This window comes from Hippoglossus stenolepis, chromosome 21 (assembly GCF_022539355.2).
Source record: "Hippoglossus stenolepis isolate QCI-W04-F060 chromosome 21, HSTE1.2, whole genome shotgun sequence".
Taxonomy (NCBI): domain Eukaryota; kingdom Metazoa; phylum Chordata; class Actinopteri; order Pleuronectiformes; family Pleuronectidae; genus Hippoglossus; species Hippoglossus stenolepis.
The window spans coordinates 18,056,370-18,080,803 of record NC_061503.1 but is presented as its reverse complement, the minus strand read 5'-3'; the positions used below and the strand labels follow the sequence as shown (position 1 = coordinate 18,080,803).

General features: G+C 44.4%; 3 protein-coding genes across 4 annotated transcripts; 2 read left to right on the top strand and 1 right to left on the bottom strand.

The window, feature by feature from the left end:
* Positions 1–616: 616 nt before the first annotated feature.
* Positions 617–11,866, bottom strand: LOC118100797 (plexin domain-containing protein 1). The gene is made up of 13 exons (XM_035146210.2): positions 11,281–11,866; positions 6,557–6,723; positions 4,557–4,697; positions 4,411–4,480; positions 3,581–3,703; positions 3,370–3,488; positions 3,164–3,263; positions 2,374–2,469; positions 2,205–2,286; positions 2,066–2,126; positions 1,847–1,970; positions 1,512–1,672; positions 617–1,386 (listed from the first exon to the last, which is right to left on the bottom strand). Exons 1-13 carry the CDS (start codon positions 11,354–11,356, stop codon positions 1,261–1,263), a joined length of 1,446 nt encoding a protein of 481 aa, XP_035002101.1. The 5' UTR covers positions 11,357–11,866; the 3' UTR covers positions 617–1,260.
* Positions 11,867–15,044: 3,178 nt separating this feature from the next.
* Positions 15,045–19,170, top strand: LOC118100701 (dickkopf-related protein 3). Of its 2 annotated transcripts, XM_035146039.2 has the most exons (4): positions 15,045–17,878; positions 18,069–18,243; positions 18,348–18,549; positions 18,864–19,170. In XM_035146039.2, exons 1-4 carry the CDS (start codon positions 17,732–17,734, stop codon positions 18,922–18,924), a joined length of 585 nt encoding a protein of 194 aa, XP_035001930.2. In that variant the 5' UTR covers positions 15,045–17,731; the 3' UTR covers positions 18,925–19,170. The 2 variants fall into 2 exon arrangements, with proteins under 2 accessions (XP_035001930.2, XP_035001931.2); XM_035146040.2 differs by lacking the exon at positions 18,864–19,170 and having other exon boundaries at positions 18,348–18,553.
* A 1,819-nt stretch (positions 19,171–20,989) lies between these two features.
* tectb (tectorin beta) lies at positions 20,990–23,808 on the top strand. Its single transcript, XM_047338396.1, has 10 exons — positions 20,990–21,056; positions 21,154–21,344; positions 21,657–21,808; positions 21,917–21,989; positions 22,140–22,243; positions 22,347–22,430; positions 22,519–22,681; positions 22,815–22,893; positions 23,220–23,252; positions 23,647–23,808. Exons 1-10 carry the CDS (start codon positions 20,990–20,992, stop codon positions 23,706–23,708), a joined length of 1,008 nt encoding a protein of 335 aa, XP_047194352.1. The 3' UTR covers positions 23,709–23,808.
* Positions 23,809–24,434: the final 626 nt, after the last annotated feature.

The following is a 24,434-nucleotide window of genomic DNA, read 5'->3' as shown; positions in this document are numbered from 1 at the left end:
TGTTGATTTGTGGGTTGTTTGATTTGTGGGTTGTTTGATTTGTGGGTCAGCGTTTCATCAGGGATCATTGTGTGTTTGTTGTGTTCTCATGGCTCCATCATGTGGCAGTGATTAGCGTTACCTGTTAATAATCAGTCCCTCAGAGTGAGTGACTGACTTTGTGTCATGTCGATCTGAGCAATCAAATGATATCAATGATTATCTCTATATAATTTTCAGTGAATACAATATATACTGATGTAATGTTGATGTATTGTACAAGTGCAGTGAGGAGGTATAACTCGTAATTGATCTAACTCAGACTTCTCTGGTCTTAAAGTAACCAAACACTTAAAATAAATTATAATTAAATATTTAAAATTACATTTGTCGATGTATATGAACCTGAACGTGTCTAAAATAAAACATTGTTGGATTTTGGACGTTAAATTCAGCATTTTTACTCTCGTTTATGTCCCATTTGGGAAACTCAAACAAATAAATGATCAATTGTCAAAATAGCTGTAGAACTTTCTTTTAATGGACTAATTGTTTCTTCAGCTAATTCAGCTTTAATAAACCAACTCGTGATTTAGATCATTGTGAAAGTTGATCTGCACCATTTGTTCTCAAGAGGTTAATTTCAACACTCATCACCAGCTTTTATTATAAGACATTTAAACAGAAAAGGTTCAAAGAAAACTCTCACAACTCGACGCCTCTAAAATTCATCCACGACAATCCACATTTCTCCAGAGAAGTTCAAGATGATCGTTATAGTCACTATCAGGTATATTGCTAAATATCTGTTGTAGTCCACAAAGATATAACATTTTATGAACCAATCATTGCTCACGTAGAAGTTTCATGGAAAAAACAAAACAAACAAACTCCATAGGCAGGATAAAAACAAAAACACAGAGTTAGGTTGAGCTGTACACTGGTTTGCAGTATGAAGGCTAGTTCGATTCGATCCCTGACATCCCCTCGGACCGATGGGTTTTGTACAGTTACACACTTGCATCTCATCATTTCTTGTACCGTTGGCTTCAGACCCTCCAACACTTGGATGATATGGCCTCTCTTCCGTGTGTGATGGGCAGAGAGCGAGACACACAGAGAACGAGCTACGACAGCAGTTAGTTAACACCGTCCGGCTGTCGGAGTGTCGCTTGTGTCGCTGGTCTGCCTGATCGTCCACATTCATCCTTGTTGTAGTAGCGTTACCGTCTTCGAGATGGTGTCCTTCTCCTCCGACCCAGTCGTGCACGTCCAGGACCCTTAGATGCACTGCTCCGCTTCGATGAAACCGTCCTTTTCGTGACCCCCGAGCTCGACCTCAGCGTAGCTGGAGTCGCAGCCCTGGTTGCGGAACTTCATGGAGGGCCAGTAGTTGTTGGTGCGTCGCTGCAAACGACAGAGAGCAGCCGATAAAGACAAGACCAGGGTGTTTTTTGCGTTTAAACACACAAACAAATGGTTGACTCGACATGGTGTGTGTGAAACTGTGGTGTGTGGGGTCTTTGTTTCACCTGCATGAGGTAGAAGGGTGGAGCAACTGTAGGGTGCGTGTTGATGTAGTAGACGGCCAGTAAGGTCAACGCTACAAGCAGAACCAGGGCAGCCACTACACCTGCTATTATGGCTGTGTTCTCTGTTATCCCATTAGGCTTTGGAGGACTTGTCTGTAAATCTGAAAGAAAGGAAAGCAGAGATTGTTGGTGTCTTGGAGGGAATATTGTGTGTAGGTGCCTGACAAAGCACCTACACCCCAAATCCAGTGAACGACTTTAAATCAGGGCTGTATGTTATGATTTTTGTTACGACTCTGTGTTTTCCTCTAGGTTCTGGCTACAGTAAAACTCACCACTAGTGACCGGCTGGTTCTCGACCGCTGCTGAAGAAGGTGTTGGACCAGGGGAGGTGTGGTTGAAGGAGCTCATCGATCCCTCAGGTAGAATCGGGTTGTAGTCCTCACAGGAGCCTTTAGCCTGAGTGAAAACCCACAGGAACGACTCAAAAAACCTCGAAAACAATTAAAAACCATCCTCATTTCTCTGCTTTGTACACGGGGAGTGTGCCTCACCTCCTCGGGGCAGTTGTAATCGAACCACTCTTGTCTGTGCCGGTCGATACTGTCAGAACATCTGAAACCCAGCATGAACATAAATGAGATGAGCTGTCCGGGGGCTTCGCTGCAACATAATTCTCGAGTCTCCTCTTACCGTTGGAGTGTGTTGCACCAGCCACAGCCGCTTGTCAGGTTGGATGTCAGGCAGATATCGCAGGAAGTGTGCTGAAGACAAGCTGGAGGAACGGGAAACACACAGGAGTCAGAGGGAGGAAGCGTGAGGCTCGGCCGTCATACAAAGGTCAGTTTGTAAGAATACTTGCTGGGTAGAGGAGTGAACTCGAAGGCAGATCCGTTAACGATGCTCGTCAAGTTGATCTCCACACGATGATACTCGTAGATGGTGTACTGCTTCGGTTCTTCAACAGAAATGTACAATGTGAGTATGTAACCAAGCTCCGTGTTTTAAAGGCTTCTCTGCTTTTTACAGAACATCCAGCATTAATCATCTATATGAAAGAATAAAATCCTGAGAGAAGATGAGACTAAACCTTCATATGTTGTGACATGATGGAAAATATGTCCTGAGTGACAGCTCTACTTTGTTGTTCAGGGGCAGGACGTACCAGGGAATCTCACAAATCTTTCCATCATGAATATATTAGTACGAATTGGGCGTCAAATTCTCTAAAACATGATTTTTGGAAAAAGTGACGGAACCACTGACTTTTCTTTGGTATGTGTTCATGGGCTCATTTCTCCTCTTTATACTTCAATTATATAGCTGGTATGAAGTAAAGCCTATAGATCAGACACCGAGTTGAAAGTTTAACAGACGCCTTTTATATTATGATAAATATTTAAAATCTGGACGTTAAAGAGTTCGATATGTAGGAGACATTATTTTACAGGTGAGCAATAAACTCAGCAGCGCTCTCTAGTGGACAAACTATGTAATGGCAACATAACATAAATAACCTGTGTCATTTCTGAACAAGTGAAACAACTGACAAGTGCTGATGTGTCACAATAGCAAGAAAAATGTGGCATCATTTAAAGAAGACGGTTTTTAAGTCAGTTTTGAAATCTGAAAAGGTTTTTTGCAGAGCTGACCTGAGACCGGTGAGGAGGAGAGCGAGGCCATGAAAGCATCAGACAGTCCCACCTTCACCGGGTGCTCGGTGGAATTGATTTGCTCCACTGGTACGGGGATCTGAAGAAGAAGAGCTTCATCAGACCTGCCAGCAGGGGATTGGTTCTCATCCCGTATAAAAACAGAAAAGTCCATAAAGTAATGATGGTAACGGTTCGGAACTTACATCCCTGTAGTTGAAAGCGATGGTGCCGTTCCGGTGGAAGGCTGCCTGGAAAGTGAACGCCCCTTCAGCCTCTCGATCTTTTATCCGCACCTTGTCCCACTGCACCACAAATAGATTACCTGAGCAGAGCGAGACAACAGAGGCCAGTCAAACACATCCAGCAGCTGCCACGTACCGCAGACTGCACCGGGGAGCTGCAGTTTTTATTTACCGTTGTCCAAGTATCTCACTGTGGAGTTTTTGGAGAAGCTGGGGTCAAAGTTGGCCATGAGGGGGGCGACGTACTGCGTGGCGGTGAGCATTCGGTGAGTTACCTCCCCCATGAAGATGAACCCTGGGGACAGAGGCACAGCATGGTTGTGTCTGATATCACTCACTCACTCACTCCTTCCTACTCACTGTGCACGGAGGTCCATGCAGGGGACGACACAGCAAAATGAAAAAACTACTCGACTATTGTCTGCTACAACTTTTATATCTTTTAAATCAAGAGTTTTCGTTTCTTTTTAATGAAACTTGCTCTTGTTAGACTTGCATCAAATTACAAGTGAAAAGATGATGATGATGAAGATGCTCGGCCTGTACATTCATATTTAAAATAGTTTCATACACACAATGTCTGTGTTTGCGATTAGCTGGTTGTCATTCATATAATAACAATGTACTGTAGCGTACAATGTGTTCGTGGCTGTTAGTCAAGATGTATAAAGTCACAAACATCACTGTGAAAAAAACAAGGTTATATCCCCATTAATTAGCTAAACCATTTTGTGGAACAGAAGCAGTGACATTGAATCAACAAACAACTCAATCGTCTTACTATTAAAAAATGTAGGACACGCACAGCAATTAAAATCATCAGAAAGTAAAGATGAAGGCATTTACATGTAATGAGATATATTATGGTCTGGTTTGCCTGCATATTTCCCCCGAGGAGGACAAAGTGTAATTCAGTGCATTGGTGGAGGTCTAGTCTCCTGTTCTGAAGAGCGGAGCAGATGAGAGCTGCTGGGATATCAAGTGATGTAAAGTCAGACTCACCGCCGGTCGCTACGATAATTTGTCTCAAGCTGTGTCCGTAAAAGGGGAAATCAAAAGACAGCGCCACCCTCTGTGGGAAAGAGAGAGCATCAGACATGGCCGCGTGTTCAATCAGACGGTTTCGAGCGCGTGCGTGCTCCTCTCACCGCTGCCTGTCGATGCGCGTTGGACAGAATGCCATGGATTCTGACTTGGCTCGTGTGCAAGGCATTCATATCTACCCACAGGTCCTCAGTGTGTCTGTCTGTTGGACCAAAACTCTGCCATCTGTAGTACCTGTGGGAGTCCTGCTGACAGAAAGAGGCCACGCGTCAGGAAAGTAAAGTTTTCAGAAGAAAATGTGTCATGGTGACGAGGTTTAGATTCATTATTCAGTCATTTTCCTGTACAATGCAGAAATGATCATGGATTCCATAACATAACAAATATCTAATCGCAGTTCGAGATTCAAAGTGAAATTATTATCTAGAAATGAACCTCAAACATATCGAGGTCATACACCCTGCCTCCTCCAGGTTAGTAAATGGGACATGGACCGAACTAAAAAGTCAAAATATGCCACTTTAGGTCATTATCACCACGATGTACGTTCAAGTGCCAATTTTTCCTGTGAGTTTATTTCTAATTAGTTATTTGATGCTATAGGAACGTGGTGAAACAGCATGATTGACAGCTGAGACCGACTCGTGATTGGCCGAGCTCCAAATAGGCAAGATGGCAGCTTTCGTATCGGGGATATTTAGGCTTCATTTCTGCGTAGTGGAAAGATGTGGAGACGCCAAAGACATAGACAACCAATCAAAAGAGGTCATGAGAGGAGACTACATTGGGAACCACTGCACTGGGACATAGGAGGATTTTAGTCCCACGTCTATGTCCATATTTGTCCACTTGGGGGAGCTGTTTACACATTGTAAATACCACTGTGGACAACCAGGGGCCTGTTGTCTTTGAACACGCATCCCGTCTTGATGGCATTATTAATGTATGCCACAGTTCAGGGTGACAGAGAGCAATGGTTCTGGGGTTTAGCCTCGGAAAGTGGAGCAGTTAAATGCAGCGCTCTCTCTGGCTGCTCCACATACAGAACGTGACCCACTTTCCTCTCCCATCGCCGCTGCCTGTGTTTTCTCCAGAAGGGGGGGGATCTCTAGGTGAGGAGATGGGAACAATCTCGTACTTTTCCCTCACAGCTGACTGATTTATTGAAGAGATTCCCCAGTGGAGGAGAGATGGAGGATCTCGGGACACAGGGATCAGACCCCCCCACTAAAAAAAAAGTCAGCAGCAGCAGCACCACAGGGCTCGCGATCTTGTCCAAGTGAGTCATCCACAAGCACACGCCTGTGCACATGCTAACGCACTGCCGCGCTTAAGCAAACACTGTAAGTTGGCAGCGGGAGGCTGTCGTCTGTTTTCTATTTAACTTGTAGGGAGAGAGGAAAAAAATAAAAAAAAGTACGACGTGATTTATTTGGGTTGAATTTTACTGAGGCTGATTCAAGAGAGAGACAAGTCAAACATCATCAGACGCACTCAATCAATTACACACAGACACACACACACACACACACACACACACAGGTCTAAAAGATGATGATGTCTACAACTATTGACCTTCACTCAAGCTTAAGTTTTTCACCCAGTTTTTACAAGTTTACAAATCTGATTAAGATGCAGTTACACAACTGAGTTTTCAAACGACCACTGTCCACACTAACACGCCTGCATATCACGACCCCCCCCCCCCACGTACGCCTGGCATGCACGTGCTGGTGTTCATGGGAATTGCTCCGACAGACAGTTATAGTCAAATAGCAGCTCGTCTCCTACAAATGTAAACGGTTGTATCGTTGTAAAATACAGAATTTAACAGCTCAGCAACACTTGTGGTGGATTAGGCATGCTGCGTTCTACACTGGTACCCGAGGCTGATTCCAGTTGTTTTCTTCTATAAGGGGGTCATGTGATGGGAGCCTGACGAATCACTGGCGGCATTTCATGACCTAAAAAGACCCGAGAGGTTGTGAGGGTCGTTTCCATGCATCTACCGTTCTGCTTCGTCCAGACTAAAACGCAGCCCTGGAGTTTTCAAAACTCACTTAAGGGAAGCGGGAAGTGAAGGTGTCAGTTGTTTGGATCTCACCAATATACGCGTCATGTTGACAGGCAGGGCGCTGATATCAACTCCTCCTCCTCCGCTCCCAGCCTGTGCGTTGCGGGCCTCTCTGTGTCTGTGGGAGGTCGGCTGCTCCCTCCTGGTGGAGAGAAAACCCGACGGATCCCCATCTGTCCGCAGAGGAGTCGCTGCATCTGGAACAAGGCCTCAGGTCAGTGTCAACACTCACATGTCAGCCCTGCGCTCCATGAGCAAACACATCCTCCCCCCCCAAGAGGGAAATGACACCAGTCAGCTATTATTTTTTTTAAATTGTGGTTACAACATTTGACCAAAGTACGTAGAAACCATAAATCCCTTTTCTTTCGTTTCCTCATTTTGGTCTTGAGTTGTTTTCAATTCAAATCTTAATGCATTCACTTGAAATCTGTGGAAATCCTGAAAGTGCTGAGCTGGTTATAGCAGCAGATCACTGCCCACGGTTTCTGGAACGAGATGTTTAACAATCACTTGTTGTTGTAATGTTTCAGTGCCCCCCCCATGCCAACCCTCAAGAACAAGATGTAGAAAGTTTTAAAGAGAGTTTTACCAGGGATTGTGTGTGAGACCGTTTATTATCCAAATATAATCATTTCCTTTGCCTTATGCTGCAATATGATTTGATTTCATCATCTTAATCAAAATGTTGTCTCTTCCATGCTCTCAGAAATCTACACCTCCGACTGACTGAAGGGAATTTTCTGTTGTCGGAGAAAAATAGAGCCGAGAAACCAAAAGAGAGGTTATCACCCGCTCAGGGGAGATGGATCTAATCAGGGCTCTGGTTTGATTATGCTGCAGAGGAAGCTATTTCCTGAGCTTCTGAACAAGAGGCCTTTAATCGGGTCAGATTGGCAACATCTTCATCACAAAACAGCTGAGGAGGCATCAAACAGCAGGGGGGAGAGAGGAAGAGGAGGAGGAGGCTGATTGGAGACAATGCATCAGTTCTTAACAGCTGTTTTCAGACTCAAACTCTGGAAGGTGGCCAGAAAGTTTCATAGTTTCACATATGAAGAATTCAGCAGGAGGTTGTCCAGGTCACAACAAAAAGGAAAAGCAGGAGGCAGGACAAGAAGTTCTGCTGCGGTGATCAAGTGTTTTTGTTTACAACACAGAAACACTGACGTCGGGTTTTATCGGCCAAAAGCTCTCGAATCTCGTTATCTTTCCACGTTGACATCTTCGTTCGCGTCTTCATCTCGAGATATTTGTATTGTTTTTGTTTTTCACTTTGCGAGTGAGAGATGTCGTCAACACTCATGAGGACACTTTACTGGGGGCTGAAAGAAGAAGGTTTTGGAAAATGTCAGGAGCAACTGACTCGGACATTTGCATTCTGAAAGCAGCCCGGGAGTTTAGATGTCTAGTGAAGTCAACTCCCTCTCCGAACTTTCAGATTGTCAAACTTTGTGAGTGTCGAACTTGTTTTCTTTCCTGGAACATCTCTTAACTATCTGCATGTGGGCCTGGATGAACTTCCAACAAAAGGGGGCTACGGAGAGTTCAGGAGTGGGCTTTACATAAGCACTGGAGTTGAGCTGACCTCAGGAGCATCGTGTCTGGCAGACACATGTGAATGTGAAACCTGCGGGAAAACATCCTCGTGACTTTGAAACGGGGCCTGAAAAAATCGAATGACAACGACAGATGTGATAAATCGTAAACACACGCTGCCGTGCCTTTTCCTATATGGGAATAAAATGCATGGAAAGGATTCTGCCTGTCATCTAATTTTAGAATCCTCCTGTTACCCTCCTGTGTGGAGTCAATTTGCTTTTGGTGCGTCGGCCAATTTCCTGCTGTTTAATCCTTCATATTTAATCCAGGTGTGTGGATGACACCTCTAATCCTGCAGGTTTAACACTTGCATGTAAACTGTGACACCTTCATGGCAGAGGTGTCGGTTGTATGTGCCCCCTCAGATGTGTCTGCATTGCAGCAACCACCTGGTGGGTGTCGGAATCAAACTAGGACACAGCATCTTGAGCCGTGCACAGTTTGCTATGGATACAAAGATTGCATTCATTCATCCCATCAACCATCTCCCACGCACCGGTTTCCCCTCTGATCTCTTGCTCTCCTTTTCTTTTTCCAATTGCTCTGTGACCTTTCATTCCTCGTTTTAGTATCTCCAGCTAAATTCAATCCGTTTATCGTTGGTGTTATTGCCTCATTTGTGCTCAACATCGGGTAAACAGACAAATTCTTTCTGTTTGTACACTGCGTTCATTTTCTCAGTTTTTCGTGCAAGCTGTCTGAAAGTTTACGATTATGGACAAAACAGAAGAAACGGAAACCGTGAGGGGGGCGGGGCTGTGTGGCCAATGGTTCAAGCGAGACGATCATTGGTCACGAGGAAGAGACTTTTGAGATTTGTTTGTTTTGTCAGGCACGGGGACAAAAGGTCGCTTCTGCCTCATCATCGCCATTTGTTGTCAGAAACGCTCGCTCTCTCGACATCGCATGAAACGGACGTATCTCTGTTCGTACACAAATGAGCCTTGACTCTTCTGTTGTTGATCAGACAACTTCTGAAGCCACATAGCGGTTTTTCGGCCTGTTCAGCCTGTTTAATTTCCTCTTTCTGGGTAAAGTTACAGCACTTTGAGGATCAAGTGAGGACGGGGATACGTGGAGGGCACCGCATGCACTTGGTCTCTGGAAGGAACGAAGAATTATCCGCAGGCCCAGCGAAAAGAGAGCGAAAAAGGCCCAACATCTGTGCTTCAGACGGATAAAGAGAGAGAAGCATCCGGTGGCATCCAAACACAACTGGGAAGAAGACGTGATTACATCTCAAGATGCACAGTCCTGTCCCTGTGAAGTCGAGTCGGATGAAGAGCAGAGCACCTGCAGTCTGCTGGCATCAGAATCGCTGCTGGAGCACTAATCACCTTGCAAGGTCACTGCTTTGTGTATCACTGCAGTTCAACTGGTTTTATTTGGGGATCTGTGTTCAAACCTGCCCGGCGCTCACGGCGTGGGAGGAAGTCATTTGGCACCTTCCACTCCGAGGAACAGCAGTAACCATAACACACAATCACAAACACTGGCAGCCGGGCCGATAAGATCCCGGAAAGAAAAAGAAAAATGTAGCGCTAAGATAAATAATGGACATGAATCAAATTCAGAGTTTATAAATTGTTTGATTTAAGTGCTGAACTGTCATGGAATTGTTTTTCTGTTTACATTTGGAACTGGTTTTCCATTTTTAGTGCAGAGGACATGTCTAGTTTTAGTGTTGCAGTATTTATAGTCTTACAGTTTATAGTTTTTTTTTCACGATAGGATTTTATTTTGGTCAAATCAATTCTTCTGCCAGTTATTAGCTGCCAGTTATTAGCTGCCAGTTTTCATCTGAGTGTGCTTGTCTGTGTGTCTAGAAGGGTGACGTAAAAACTACTGGACGGGTACCAACGAGATTTGATTGAAGGTTGTGTCACGCGTCAGGAACGAACATGTTCAGTTCTGGCGCAGATCCAACTCGGGGGGCGGATGTAGTAATCTTTTAGTGGGAGACGTTTTCACAAATTTGCCACGGAATGATTCATGGATCAAGATGAAAAGAATCAGGGGAGTTTAGCTGATATCTACGAGTGTGTGAAAGTCAGTGCAGCTTGATTGAATTTAAGTGGACTGTATGCAGAGGTATGAGCTGAGTGCTTTCCTAGTTTGAATATTGGAATGATATGATTTGGTATCATTGGTTTCTGCAGGGGCCCCCAGGTCCCTGCAGAATCACCTACTTAGCGAAGGGTTGTTCCAAAAAATAGCGCCCCTGCTGTTCAGGTGTGGGGATGACAGCTGGAACTGAATCGCTGACTTTCGTGTGTTTTCGCGGTGAAAGCGCACACGGACATTTTGCCGGACTTTAAGATGTGTTGCGTTGGCGGGGTTGTGTGTCCCCAGCCCGTGCGCAGTGTGTCGGGTTGTCCTCTGCAGAGCGGGGCCCCTGATCAGAGGAACTGGGACCACAGGAGAGGCCAGAGAAACTGGAGCACCGCTGATTGTCAGAGGAGGAGGAGGAGGAGGAGCGGCAGAGGAAGAACGGGGGCTGGCTAAAAATAAGGCATCTCCAAGGAGAATAAAAATACATGCATGCACATACACACACAGAGAGATGGGATGCTGGTGGACTGTAACAGCGTTTCGTGCACAGGAGATGCACAAAAATAATTTAGGGGTGATAAGAGACAAACTTAAACTAAACTTAAAATCCTAGACTCCTGAGAACTGCTGCTGTCATTTAGTTTGCTGGAATGAAATCTGAGAAATTACTGCTTAACCTCAAACATGTATTTGCCCCAAAATCCGGGATTTCCAATCACGTGCTCGGTGTTTTCGAGGCAAACGAACACCAGACACATGATTTCTCTTTTGAAAAATATGAAAAACAGAGGTTATGAAATGGCACACTAAGAATTTCCAGACCTGCACACAACATTTCATCTGCTTCCTGCGACTGACAGAGAGAAATGTCAGGGGACCAGTTAACTCCACTCACACACACATGTGAGCACACAAAAAAAGAAAAGGTGCCTAAAAAACATTTCAGCTATGTCTGTTTCCAGAGTTTGTGGCGAAGAATCCAGGTCAGATTTCCTTTCAACCTTCGACGAGCTTCTCTGTGCAGCAGCTGAAAAGGAAATGCATCCAAACCCTGCTGATGTTAGAGAACATGCGAGCACCTGTGTGTATTTGCTTCCTACCTTCGTGCTCTTGAGCCCACGCTCTCCCCAGCTCAGCCTGGGAGAGACAGATGAGGAGAACAGCACAGAGCCCCATGTCCAGCCGACTCTTCTCCCTCCTTCCCCGACTCTGTATCTCTCCTCTCTTCTTCTTCTTCTTCTTCTGCGTCGTCTTCTTCACCTTCACCCCCTCGCTCTTTGCTGGAATAACAGGGGGCCCCTCGCTCCTCCACTCTCCCCCGTCTTCGGTCGCCTCTGCTCACCCACACAACTGCTTTCTCCTCACCTCAGCGAAGGTTTGCTGCTCCTTCTCCCTCCTCTCTCCTCGGCCGTGCGTCCTGGTTTGGCCCTCAGAGTGACTTGTGGGATGACGGCTCCACGGTAGGAAGAGATCTGACACACAGCTGAGGTGCTGCAGAGCCAAGAGTTATGTTTTCATTGCTCCGTGTCTCCTTGAAGTAACTCCCCACTCCCTCCTCTGGCTGTCCGTGCAGCTCCTGCTGCCTCTTTCCTTTGTTTTTCTGTTTCTCTCTCTCTCAATCTTTGTACGACTTCCCCAAAGAGGAAATATTTATGTGTTTCTTCCATTTTTTTTTTTTTCCTTTCTTGTCAAACCCAGCAGAGGGTGAGTAGGAACTGGGAGGAGCGTGTCTCCCCCATGTGGAAGCTTGTTGAACCAAAACAAATGTGATAGTTAAACGTTGTCATGTTGAGGAGAGTTTCACCCGAAGGTTTGTTTGGAGCAACTTTACACAGATTAATGCAATGTGTGTTTGTGTCCTTGTTTTGGTTGTGATGTCTTTGAGGAGTTGTTGGGGAGATGAAAATGTTTCATTTCAACTCACACTGACCCTGCAGATGAAAAACCACTGCACAACATAGACTCTGACTTATGATTCCTCCTAAAATTAGATCATGTTTGTTGTCCTATAACACAATGACTTCAATGTGGAGGAGCTCAGCTGGTTTTTATGGATCCAGCGGGATGATAAAGTTCTTCCAAATAACTTCCTCCCAGTCGATTTGATGGGAGAGGTTCATTAAAAGAACATTTACTGGTTTTGTGACTTCACTCAGCTTTGCCAAATCTCAGAATTTCCTCCTGACTCAGTCTCGATGTTAAAACTCAGCTGTGGCTTGAAGTCAAAAGCTGACTGGATGTTTCTGGATTTAATCTTGTAAACAAGCTGTAATGATCATGATTAAAAGAGGATTTTATTATCTGTACCCTGGGAAGTACCAATAATTGGGAAAAGGTTGACGATTTGAAATGTTTATGTTTTCATGATGTTTATTAGATGTGATTTATTCAAATGAATAACCAGGAGTTCGTCAGTATAGTTACAGCAGAGTCAGGCTCCTCTAGTAGTTCTGTGTCTTCTTCACTGGACAGATGTGCGCTCACATGTGCAGTCAGCACATACCATCACTGCATGAAGTGTGAGCTGCACCACAGACTGTAAATAAAGGTGGATGACACTCCACTTCCTCCCACTGTACAGATATGAAGCCAAAAGATCCCAATGCCGACATTTTTCTTATCTGGAGCGAGAGTCTGCTCCGTAGCGATCGGGGGACGGATTCCAAATGAGTCTCAGCTGTTAACCACGACCTTTCACCACATTTTTATATTATAAAATAACATGTACTGCAGCTGTCATGTCATCCATCTTTATGTACAATCTGTAATCGTTAACACATTTACAAATAAACAAGTTTGTGCTGCATCAACCTTTATTGAAAATAGTTGTTAAAATTGTGTTATACGAGGTGGAAGGTGAACAATTCGTCTGGACGGTGAAAAGCCTAAAACAGTCGGGTTTTAAAACCAAACATGAGAAGGCAAATAAGGACGATGTAAAATAAATAAAATAAAAATCCCTTAATCCCTGAATCCCTGAAAAATTGCAGAGATTTGTTGTAATTAAAACAATACTGACAGTTGGAAATGTCCCGATGCTCGACTACTGGCCACCGGTGACCCTTGCTCCAAATGTGTGCGTCTTGTCCCTTTCTTGTTTTCCCTTTCTGGTTTTCTTTGCCCTGGCACAAAGACAACTCGGGGCTGGTTCCCATTACCGAGCGAGTCACACTCTTCTGTTCCAACTGGAAACAGAACATCACGTCGACCTTACCAGAAATACAGTTCAAACATCTCACTCCAAAGTGGAACACTGGTTTTTATTTGAGGTTATTTTAAACGATTAGATAAGTGAATTTATTTCCTCCATTTTATCTTGTTTTGCCCCAAAGCAATTAGCTAATTTTATGATAAACAATTTTAGCACCGTGAGTCCTTTAAGGAATGTGTTTTTTTGCAGCATAATCACCACTGTGTCTAAATAAGTACAAAGGACAGATGTGAAGTTGGTTGTGACTCAAAAGGCTTATTACCGTTACTGGACACCAGACAAACCATTACATACCAGTATTTGTCTTCGTTAAATTAATTCAAATCAATACATTTTGGTGTGAACCACCACTTTTAGTTTCCAGAGTTTTCTGGTTTAGAAAATACAACATTTTACCACATTTTAAAAAGAAAAACCTCTTTTTAAATGAACAATAACAAAGACTGACGGTAACCAAACTGTGGTGGTGCCGTTAACTTGGTTACTGGTTCCCATCGGGGAACTTTAGAAATAATCCATGAGTAAAGTAGATGTTGTTGCCAGAGGCACAGCTTGTGAACAGGCAAGGGAGGCAACTGCTTGGGGCCCCAGGCCAAGAGGGGGGGCCCTGAGGACCTTTACTCCCCCCCCTCATAAACAACCAATGAAGTATTCCCAATGACATCTCTGTAGGAAACCTCCCTATTGGGGCTCCGTGTCTTTCCCAACTCATCATTCTCAAAGTTTGAATTGAAAATTAGTCATTAATGGCGTTTATCAGGTGTTTTGTATAAAACATTATCTTAGATTATTTATACCATAATGTAGACGAACCCGGGGGCCCCTGGGAAATTTTGCATGGGGCCCCATTAGACTCTAGAACCACCACTGGTTCCTGCATCCTTCCAGACGAATGGGCGAAGGCAGCGCAGCTCTGATGGCCTCTGTGTGATGATGAAATAACCAAGAGAAGCTGTTTCCTGCTTTACAACATCGTAATAATGGGAATTCGTTTAGAGAACTGAGAGTGTGTTAGAAACCTCATCATCACGCACACGGGCTCCCTGTGAATTCTCTGGACATCATCGAGCTGGGTTCTCACATGGGCAAAATACAAATCGTCTTCATGGCTCACACCCGCCCTTCCACAGTGTTTCAAGAAAATAGGTTCAGTAGTTTTTGCACAATTCTGCAAACAGACAGACAAACGGCAATGAAAACGTAACCTCATATTTCTCCAGCGCCCTGAAGACACTTTCCCTCTGTGGCCCGTCTTCCGTCCACTCCTGCCCTGGACATGTTGTTGTGGAGTTGGAGCAGCAGACTCCTCGTGCCCTCCGCCATTCACATGGCCCTGTGGGGGGTCAAGGTCCATTACAATGACCACACATCACCCGGCCCATTGTTGCTGCCCGTCCATAATTGTAAGACCCACCCAGCAATGTTGATTGTGACAGCACATTCATTACGGACGTCATTAGCAGAGTCATTAACACTGGGTGAGCGTGTTGAGGACTGTTGGAGACCGTTATCTGCTGCTGGCACTGGGTAAACAGACGGGGGGATATGTTGCTGTAAGTACGGACGTAGAACAAGTATACGCGTTAGGGCGACGTGACAAGGGAAGAGGTTGGGAGGCGGAACTTTTTAGGTTTTAAAACCAGTGCTGAGTGTGAAGGAAAGAGAATTTCATCTGTAAGAGATTTGATTGAGCGTTTTTGTTTGAGTAATACATATAAAGGCCATGTTGCAAAATGTGTTAAATCTCATGAATGATGATCGGTCTCATAAATCTTCATGACTCAAAGTATTTTTTTTTGGCATTCAAATATTTCGTCATTTTTTATTAACCTAACTTCCTGTTTTTTGCTTTTTATTGCACAACGCTTTGACCAACTCCTTGTTTTCAATGTGTTTCATTAATAAAACTTCTCAGAGTTCTGGGTTTTTTAACAACTGTGATTCTCTGTTTTTACTTCGGAGGCCGGCAGGAAAAAACTCTGGAGAATGTTGGGTTCTTACGGTTCTTCAGGTTTACAACTAAAAAAAGTCAAAATGAGTAGAAGAGATACAGAAGCTAAGTTAGAGGGACACAAATGCATTAGAAATTAATTTTTTGGGGCTTTAAATCGTGAATATAAAGCCTGTAGTAGAAAATCGTAAACGCAGCCTCAGATCAAAACCAGTTCTGTGTGAGAGATCCATGGATCTTAGACTTTTCAAAGTATGTATATATCGGTTGGACGTTGTATTTTAAAAGTTGAACACATTCCCAACGGACTCACAAAAAATCCACAATACACACGAATCAGAATAAATTAATGTCCGCAGATGCTCGGTCGCATAATTGCGATGCAACGTGCGTTTACATATTGCTAATTGAGCCGGTTGCTGCTATTGTGCTACTAATTGACCGCCAATTACGTCATTAGTCTGTGTTAGCCTGTTTTGATAAGGACTTAACTACCTGGAGCTGAGATAGGTGCAGAGCCTCCAATATCTCCGTAACCGATCTGGGCTGTCTGCCGCTGACAACATGTAAATTACCCACAATTAACCCCGGCATCTCCGTCTGAATGCAAATGAAACAGTGAATGCTAACGTTTAAGCTTTTCTGACGGTCGGAGTCGAGACAGAAGTTGGTCGCACACGGTGCAGTTCGGCTGCTGCGGTCAACACTTTGCCAAAGTGATGCAGATCTCAGTCCAGAGCTTCAATCCCAGGAAAAGGGAACTTCTGGGATTGTGACTGGGAACTAAATCCAGACGTCAATTACATTTGTTTTCAAAAAAACTAATCAGTTGTATAGAAACACATTTTCTAGAAGACAGCCATGTTTCCATGCTGCATAAACATCACTGCTGTGCCACAAGGACGGTTTTACTCAACCTCTGTTTACTGCTGATTAAACCAAGTTACACTCATCTCCCACTGACACCTCCCACACCAGGACTCGTATTTATTAAAGAATCTCAGAGTAGGAAAAACTATATCGACGTTTCTGCTCTGAGGCTCGAGAATAGAAGCATTTTAACTCTCTCTTAACTGAAGAAGAGACACAGTCTTGTTTAGGAGTGAGTGGAACGGGCTGAGGACGTTTACTGACGCAGTTAAATGTGTAAAATTATTGTCCCTACGATATCTGTCAAGAATAAAATCCTGTAAAATCTCCTCTCATAGGATCAGTAATGTGCGTGTTGCACTTTAGTGTCTGATAAACCTTCAAACTCTAACTAACCAGCTGTCCTGAGTCGTTTTTAAATATCAAAGATGAGCAATTTAACAGATGAAATTCAGGCAGGAAAAAGGCTTTAAACATAAAGAAAGAAAATCCTTCACACACAGATTAGAAATGACAGTTTAGCTCCAGATACAAGTTGAACTTGTTTCTGAAGCTAAACTGTCATTTCACTTTTTCTTTGTCAGATTTTTTTCGCTCGAGGCAGAATGTGGAATTTGAAAACGTGACAGATTTATTACACCCTTTATTTTAGTGGTTGTGAGTTGAGGTTGATGTCTGGTCTGATTTATTTAGTAGAGAGATTCTGGAAAATCATGCAAAAACAAAATCTTGTTTCCCTGGAGCAACTCGTCTCCCCTCCGCTCCCCCCCGCCCCCCCTCCCCCTGAGAACTAATGGCTGATGGTAATCACATTTAATGAGATCATGGGGTCGTCTACTGGGTGCACTTCTGCAAATTGTTCTCAGCAGGGGGTCTGGAGTGGGATAGGGTCGGGGCCAGCGGGGCAGTGGAGGTCGGGGCCAGGAGTGTTTGCTCAGTGTTTGGGGGCCCGGGCTCCACAGTGGCTTTACCTGTCACTCAGGGAGCAGCGAACCATGTCATGCATTTGCCAGCTTTTGTCCTCCTCATTTGTTTGTCTGGCGTAGATAACCACACGGAGGTGGCGCTTGTCTCGGCTCCATTGTGTGGAGGCTGTTGTCAGGCCATCACGTCCGTCCATCCCCTCCCGGGCCCAGCTCCCCTCGCTCCCTTTCTCCCCGCTCCGCGACTGGTCATTTCGCCACTGTCCTCTGGCTGCGGGGGGTAACCTGGGCAATTTAGTTAATCCATTAACAACTAATTGTCTCCTCCTACCCTGGTGCTTGGACAAACAAGCCTGGTGGGGGGGCTGTGAGGGGACCAATAAAAGTCGAGCTGGAGCAGGAGGCAGCACAACCGCTGCACGGACCCCTTCACTCTCTACACACTTACTGGAGGTTTTGACTTTGTGGATTTCCTTCGACCGTTGAGTCACAGACCAGTGACCTGTTTTTCCTTTTTTCTTAGAATCACCGTGTCTTGAGTTTTTTTTTGGTTTCACTTCCTCTTGCTCCATTTATTTTGTTCGCGGTTGTTGGACATGTCGGGGAACCTGTGGATGCTCGTGTTGTGTCTGTGCGTCTCCTGGGCCGAGGCTCGTATTTGGGCCTGGATGCTCAACATGCCTCAGAGCCCCCCCAAAGACGGAGCACTGAGAGAAGGCCCTCACGTCTCCAAACCAACCATGGTAAGATACCGGATACTGTGCATGTATATACACTTTATGAAGTTTCTTTTAACCTAATCAAATCTTTATTTTAGCCTCAGAGAAGATGGAATAAAATCATTCTTCTTAAGCGTATAACATTTGAGTTAAGATAAAATGCCACGATGGAACGTCTTCATAAAGATTCACCTCATCTCCCTCTTTTCTTCAGGCTCTGTGCGACCAGGACAGGACTTGTGGGCGGGGCTTTTCCTGCGACCGCCACTTCGGTCTGTGCGTCCCTCTGCGAGGAGAGAGCCACTACTGTCGCCGGGACGCTCAGTGTGTCCGGGGCCTCAGCTGCATGTTCGGCAAGTGTCACCGCAGCATTCCCAACGGACAAGAAGGTAAGAGGGCACCAATCAACAGGGCTTAAATACAAGTCTACAAGTAAAACTTGATATAGAATTTAAAAATCTGACTGAAAATAACCAGTTTTTCCTGCATCCAGGTGCCAGATGTAAAGTGGACAGGGATTGTGGGGCGTCCATGTGCTGCGCCCGCCACCACGGGGAGCAGGTGTGCAAGAGGCGTCTGATTCGTGGAGAGAGCTGCTACGTGCCGGACGGCGGCCTGGCGTTCAGCATCAACCAGATCTGTCCGTGTGATGAGGGGCTGCTGTGTCGGGACAACAGTGCACCACACAGGAGAGAGTGAGTACAGCAAACAAACACTAACTTCAACCATACTCAGACTTTTTAAATGTAAAACAGGCCCTGAAACATCTTCCCAACATGTCTCATTTGGAAAAGAACAACTTTTAAGAAGGACATGCACAGGAAACTCAGTAAAAGTAACTGTTGTCTAACATTTATCAGCAATATTCAGCATTTATTCGTACGTGCAACTGTTAAATGAGCTTTAACACGAATCCTCACAGTGCAGCTTGTGATAACTCTGTTGGATCTTCATCAACACGTTTTGATTTTTAAAACTTTTCTTAACCTCGACCCGTTTTGTCTTTCAGGAGGGATTTCATTTACCAGCCAGAACGAACCAGTTGGACCTGTCAAGTTCCCAAAACCTGAGAGCGGCCTCATCCAGTTATTTATTATGTACATATGTTGTATATGATTGTATATAAAGAAATGTTTATGTTTCCAAATATGTTTTTAGAGCAAGACTGTTTTTTTCATTTTGCTAATTCTGCCTAAAGCACTACTGTAGCAGAGCTCAACAAAGCCTCATCGACCTCCTCGTGCGTTTAGTGATCTGTGAGTTTGTCTGATCATGTTTATCTCCGTCAGCTTAAAGAATAAAAATCTCTTTTTCAAAAAAAACTGTCATTCTACGATTTTGTTTTTCACAACTTTCGCTGCAATCGCTGCATTTACAAGATCTTTTCCTGATCCATAACAAATAAGTAGTGAAGGTTCATGCAGCACTCTTATAATAAATATACAGTAAATACAGTAAACTCAAATAAAAACATGTTTTCCACAGTTTACATGAAGTATTTTAGTATTTTGGCTTGAGTAAGACTCTTAAGCCTCCTATCTATACTACACAGTAAATTATGTACATAAAATATTTAATAATGTTGAACCCAACCCACTTAACTTCTGTACGAACAATGAAAAAGTTAATTTAGGTTTTCAAATTTGTAATACAGGGACAAAAAAGTGACGCACCTGCTTTCTTCTTCTTCTGAGGTTTGTCACTTTAAGAACTCAAACCAAACAGCCTCTGTTATTCAGCTTTTATGTTTAGAGGAACCCTTTGACCTCAGAGGAAGGATTTCGGATGCAGTATTTCTTTCCGACCGACGGACTCCATCTCCCCCTGAACACGTTTCTCAGATTGCAGGCCGTCGTTACATAACCTGGAGGAATCTGGCGGGTCCTGATTGTTACAGCCAGCAGCTGCTGTAACGCTACCGGTCCCCTGACCCCTTCTTAGATTGGTATCTTCCTCGGACTGCCCCTCACGAATTCCCCTGTCGCTCCATTGGGATGCTAATCACCTGACGTTTGTCCCTTCACTCGCTGGGTGACTGGAATTGTCCTGTGAAGGACTTTAGTGTCCAACCTCCTCGCTATCGTTTTACACCTTTATCTCCGAGACGGGAGCTATTTGATGCTGTGAACTTCGTGTTAGTAATGGAAACAACTTCATTGCTGCATTATCTAACTTTGCCCGATTTCAATTAAATGTGGTTGTTCTTTTCCCCTTGAGCTCATTTTAAAAGTCAAGCTCTCGGCTGAAAATCGCATCAAGAACAATTTCAGTCATTACGTGACAGAGGCCAAAAAATGCCTTAAACATTGGCCCCAGACTGTGAGAAACTTTATTTTACTGAGTGCTGCCATCATCTCCACCGAAGAACACGAGTGTGTGCTTTCATCTGAGATAGCATCACATTTTGATGGTATCCTCACTCGTCTGTTTGCACAATTTAGCCTCATAAATGGTTTTGTGTTCCTGAACATTTTGTCCTCTTTGACGAAGAGAACGCGCCGGGTGGTCTGTGTCTGTGCCGACCTCAGGCTCCGTCCTCAAAGTGGAAATTGGGTAAATTTCCCAGAGTTTGCCAAAGACATAATGGCTCCAACCAGGGTTTTGTGTGGATTAACTACTTTTGCAAACTGTCATGTATTACTCTCCTTAGATGGTGTTGCTATTGAGATACATTCACTGTCCACCTACAAGTCATAACTGTATCGTCTCCATTGTATCTCCATTGATTTTCTCAATGCTCGTATCTAGAAGAGGTGATTTAAGCAGCCTGAGTGCTGATCCTGTGAGACGCCGCTTAATTTGAAAGTCAATGTCTGAGGAGCACAGAGAGCTTTTGTGAACAGCCCCACAATAGAGCTCTTAAACCAGGGGGGGAAAGGTGGAGTCGACTGAGGGGGGGGGGAGTCGACGACCCTTACCTGTGACGGTATATAATCCCCCGTCGAGTTGTCGGGATGTTAGTGCTGCTGCTGACCTGAAGAGCCATGACGATCCTCTGATATCAGACAAAACCTGCTTTTGCCACAGGTGAGTTATTTATGACAGATTTACGTCATTATCCGACATCGGGTCAGAGTTAGCTATCGGTTTATATCCGTAGATGTTCCCTAATTCTTTTCTCTGCAGCGTCACACCATGGCCTCTCTTGGTGCACTGTTAATGCTGTTGCCTGTCGCGTGGACCTGCCCCCCCCAGAAAGCAGGTAACAACCCGCTGGTACAAATATACGTTAGCTGGAAAACACGCAAAACCTTTTTAGAGTGAGGACAGTAAAGCTCTACATCTGTGTCTCCTTTCAGACTATGTCATGGTGTCTTGTTTCCCCAACGCCATCATTGCCAATGTCCCAGAATGCCCTTACGGCTGGGAGATTGAGCAGCTATCCCTGGGGGGCGTCTGTTACACTGGGATACACAGCCCGGGCTACTTCCGCTTTATCATCCCGGACCTAACGCCTAAAAACCACTCGTACTGCGGGACACAGTCCGAGGTGAGACGGCAAGCGGGCGTTTACGGGTCAATCCACCCAAAGAAAGAAAGAGTAGATTTCTCTATTAACCTCCTGTGGCATCTACAATCTGCTGCCGTCATGTTTTGAGATACCTGCCCTCCACTGTCCAGTTGGGTCAGAGCTCCACTCAACACATTGATACGCTTTGTATTTCACTCTGACACGGGGTCCAGCAGAATTGATATGTGGCTGCAGGGGGCGCTGGCTGCTCAGTAAAAGTTACATGTAATGATGTTTGAATTCAAATCTTATCATATTCCCTCTGATGATCTGAACCACTGTCCTCCGCAGTACATGCCCGGCAAAGACCCAAAGTACGTCTTCTACAACTCCATCGTGTCCAACGACACTTCCCTCACAGTCAGGAACCAGCCCGTCAACTACACCTTCAGCTGCATGTACCGAGCCGCCTACCTGGTAAATAACGCAGTCTTCAGCCAGAGGTAAGCATCGGCCCGGGACGCGAGGCGGCCGCAGTCACCATGTGCACGACGTGTGCATTCTAACCCAATGACTTGCAGCGTTTTTACTAAACCCTTTGCTTTTTCCAGAGTGGCTACAGTTTTTGTCAACAACGGGAGTTTAGGCACTTTTAGATCACAGTTGTCTATGAACGTGTTCACGGTGAGTCGCCGCTCAGATGCTCTTCCTCCAGTGGAAGCCTTTGCCGACGTGTTTAATGAAGCGATGATATATTTAGACTATTTGGTGTGTGGGTACGTTTTGGTCAAGACAAGCGCAGATGGATGAGATAAAACCCTTTTTCCTTTCTAGAATTCAAAGTTCCTGTACTCCAAGGACGCTCCCTATGTGATCGACACTTCTGAGATCGGCTCCGAAGTTTTCATGGGGATTGAGGCAAAAGGACTCAGCAACAGGTTTTCCAGATAATCTCATTACGTTTTCATACCTTTCATTCTTATTATGTTGGAGGTCAGATGTTCCCGAATTTCTGATCCATGTTTATCGTCCAACACTCAGATTCAAAGTTGTAATAAACAACTGCTGGGCCACGCCGAGCCCGTACTCGACAGACAGGAAGAGGTGGAGTCTCATCATCAACAGGTAGTTCAGTACAACAAGATAAATCCATTTCACCGACAGTTAAGATTCCACCTCCTCGTGGTAATAGTTGAAATAATTTCCCCTGCAGCTGCTCCTCCGACAACACTGTGACTATTTTCGAGAACGCCAAAGACAGCCGCTCCACGTTCAAGTTCAACTCCTTCCGCTTCCAGCGGCTGGAGAAGGTTTCCACCGTCTGGCTTCACTGCGAGGTGCACGTTTGTGATGCCGAGAGGCTCGTCTGTCAGCCGGTAAATTCAAAACTTTAAAACTTTATGATATTAAACATTAAAGTACTGCAAAACCTTTTCGAACCAAGCAGCCGTTTGGCCTGTCGTCGTAAGAAAAGCAGGTTGAACTAATGTCTGTGTTTATCTCCTGAAGACCCCCTGCACTGCGAGAAGTCTGTCAGCTGAGGCAGATCCGAGTGGGGGGATCCTTACGGCTGAGTTTCACATTAAAGGTACAGTCCCACATGTGGCCGGAGGCTTTGTGTTCTCAGGTTGTCCGTCCGTCCGTCCCAGTGTTGTGAACACGATATCTCAAAAAGGCATCGAGGGAATGTCCTACAATATGGTACAAATGTTCAGTTGGTATCAAGGATGACCTGATTAGATCTTGGTGGTCCACGGTTAAGGTCACGGTGACCTCATATGAGTCTGGAAAAACAAGGGGTACTTTTTTATTTATGCAAAATGCAAAATAAATAAATAAATAGCTGCCTGTGCTAAGAGGCTGTAATGTTTTAATGTGTGTACTGTGATGAACAGTGTTGTTATCGCTCGACAGGTTACGGATCTTCCAATAACGGACACAAACCAGGTAATTAAATGTGATGAAACGTCTGTGATAAAAATGGATATTATCTCTTTAAGTTCAGAACCATATGTAGGATGAAATGAGAGTGTAAGTCCCCTATTATTGTTTTTCTTTTATTCCGACATGTCAATATGTTTTCTGTATATATGGGATGGATCGTTCACGCTGTTAAATCCACGCTGCTATGTTTGAGTTTTTTCTCTGAAACACACAACTTTGAAAAGTGCTGCTGATCCATAAACTCCACATACAGATGGACGACATTGTCTTTACTTTCTCCCGCTTCCCAGAAACAATCCCAAAGTTCCCCCGGATATGAAAACCAATTTCAAGTCAGTCTCAGCTGTCAGTCGTGAGGTTTTTGTAGTATTTATTTTCTTCCTCCTTCTCCACACAGGCTCATCGCTCCTCATCCTGCTGCTGCTCCTGATAAACTCCTGTTGTGTTTTACTGAACTGACTAATCATGTACTAAAAACTGAATTCTCATCCGTACAATAATCATTTCCATAAACCCAAACATACCCGGGACTCAGGGAGCAGATGATCACATTCCTCCCACACTCTCAAAAGGATTTTTCTCATAATCTCACAGGTATTTTTTGTAATTAACACATTTATTGATACTTTGGATTTAACGTTTGAATTTCATATACATGATTTTACTGCTGATTGATGATTTTCCAATAAAGATGAAGTGAAAATTAAAACAAGTTCCATGTGTGATTTCTGTTTTAGTTTCACCCTGTCAGCAGTTCAACACAACAACCGATCAAATGATGGTAGAACAATTGGATTTATCTGAACAGGTCATGTTTCTCTGTCTATTTGTGTCTTTGTGTCTTTGATGGTCAGAAGGATTAAGCAAAGAAGTACTGAACAGATTGTCACGAAATTTATTGGTGGGAGTCTGGAACATGGGTCAACAAAAGAAAACATTACATTTTGGGGCCGATCCAGACAAAGGGGATGTTTTAAAATCACTTCCTTTAACAATGTGAGATGTGGGGTTTTTATTTGTTGACATTTTCACAAATTTCCGAGGGAATCATTTATGGATCTTGATGAAAAGAATCCGGCACATTGAGAGGACTGACGTCTACGTGCGAGTGCAGTTTAATGTGGCTTGATTTAATTTAAAGTGACTGTTGGTGGAGGTATGAGCACAGTTGTGAAATGTTTTTAG

Coding starts and splice junctions, on each gene's coding strand:
- LOC118100797 (XM_035146210.2), bottom strand. CDS start 11,356: ATGGGGCTCTGTGCTGTTCTCCTCATCTGTCTCTCCCAGGCTGAGCTG. Junction 4,481..4,556: donor ACGCGCATCGACAGGCAGCG/GTGAGAGGAGCA, acceptor TCTTTCCCACAG/AGGGTGGCGCTGTCTTTTGA. Junction 1,971..2,065: donor ATTACAACTGCCCCGAGGAG/GTGAGGCACACT, acceptor GTTTTCACTCAG/GCTAAAGGCTCCTGTGAGGA.
- LOC118100701 (XM_035146039.2), top strand. CDS start 17,732: ATGTCGGGGAACCTGTGGATGCTCGTGTTGTGTCTGTGCGTCTCCTGG. Junction 17,879..18,068: donor ACGTCTCCAAACCAACCATG/GTAAGATACCGG, acceptor TCTTTTCTTCAG/GCTCTGTGCGACCAGGACAG. Junction 18,550..18,863: donor AGTGCACCACACAGGAGAGA/GTGAGTACAGCA, acceptor TTTGTCTTTCAG/GAGGGATTTCATTTACCAGC.
- tectb (XM_047338396.1), top strand. CDS start 20,990: ATGGCCTCTCTTGGTGCACTGTTAATGCTGTTGCCTGTCGCGTGGACC. Junction 22,244..22,346: donor GCAAAAGGACTCAGCAACAG/GTTTTCCAGATA, acceptor TCCAACACTCAG/ATTCAAAGTTGTAATAAACA. Junction 22,682..22,814: donor AGAGGCTCGTCTGTCAGCCG/GTAAATTCAAAA, acceptor TATCTCCTGAAG/ACCCCCTGCACTGCGAGAAG.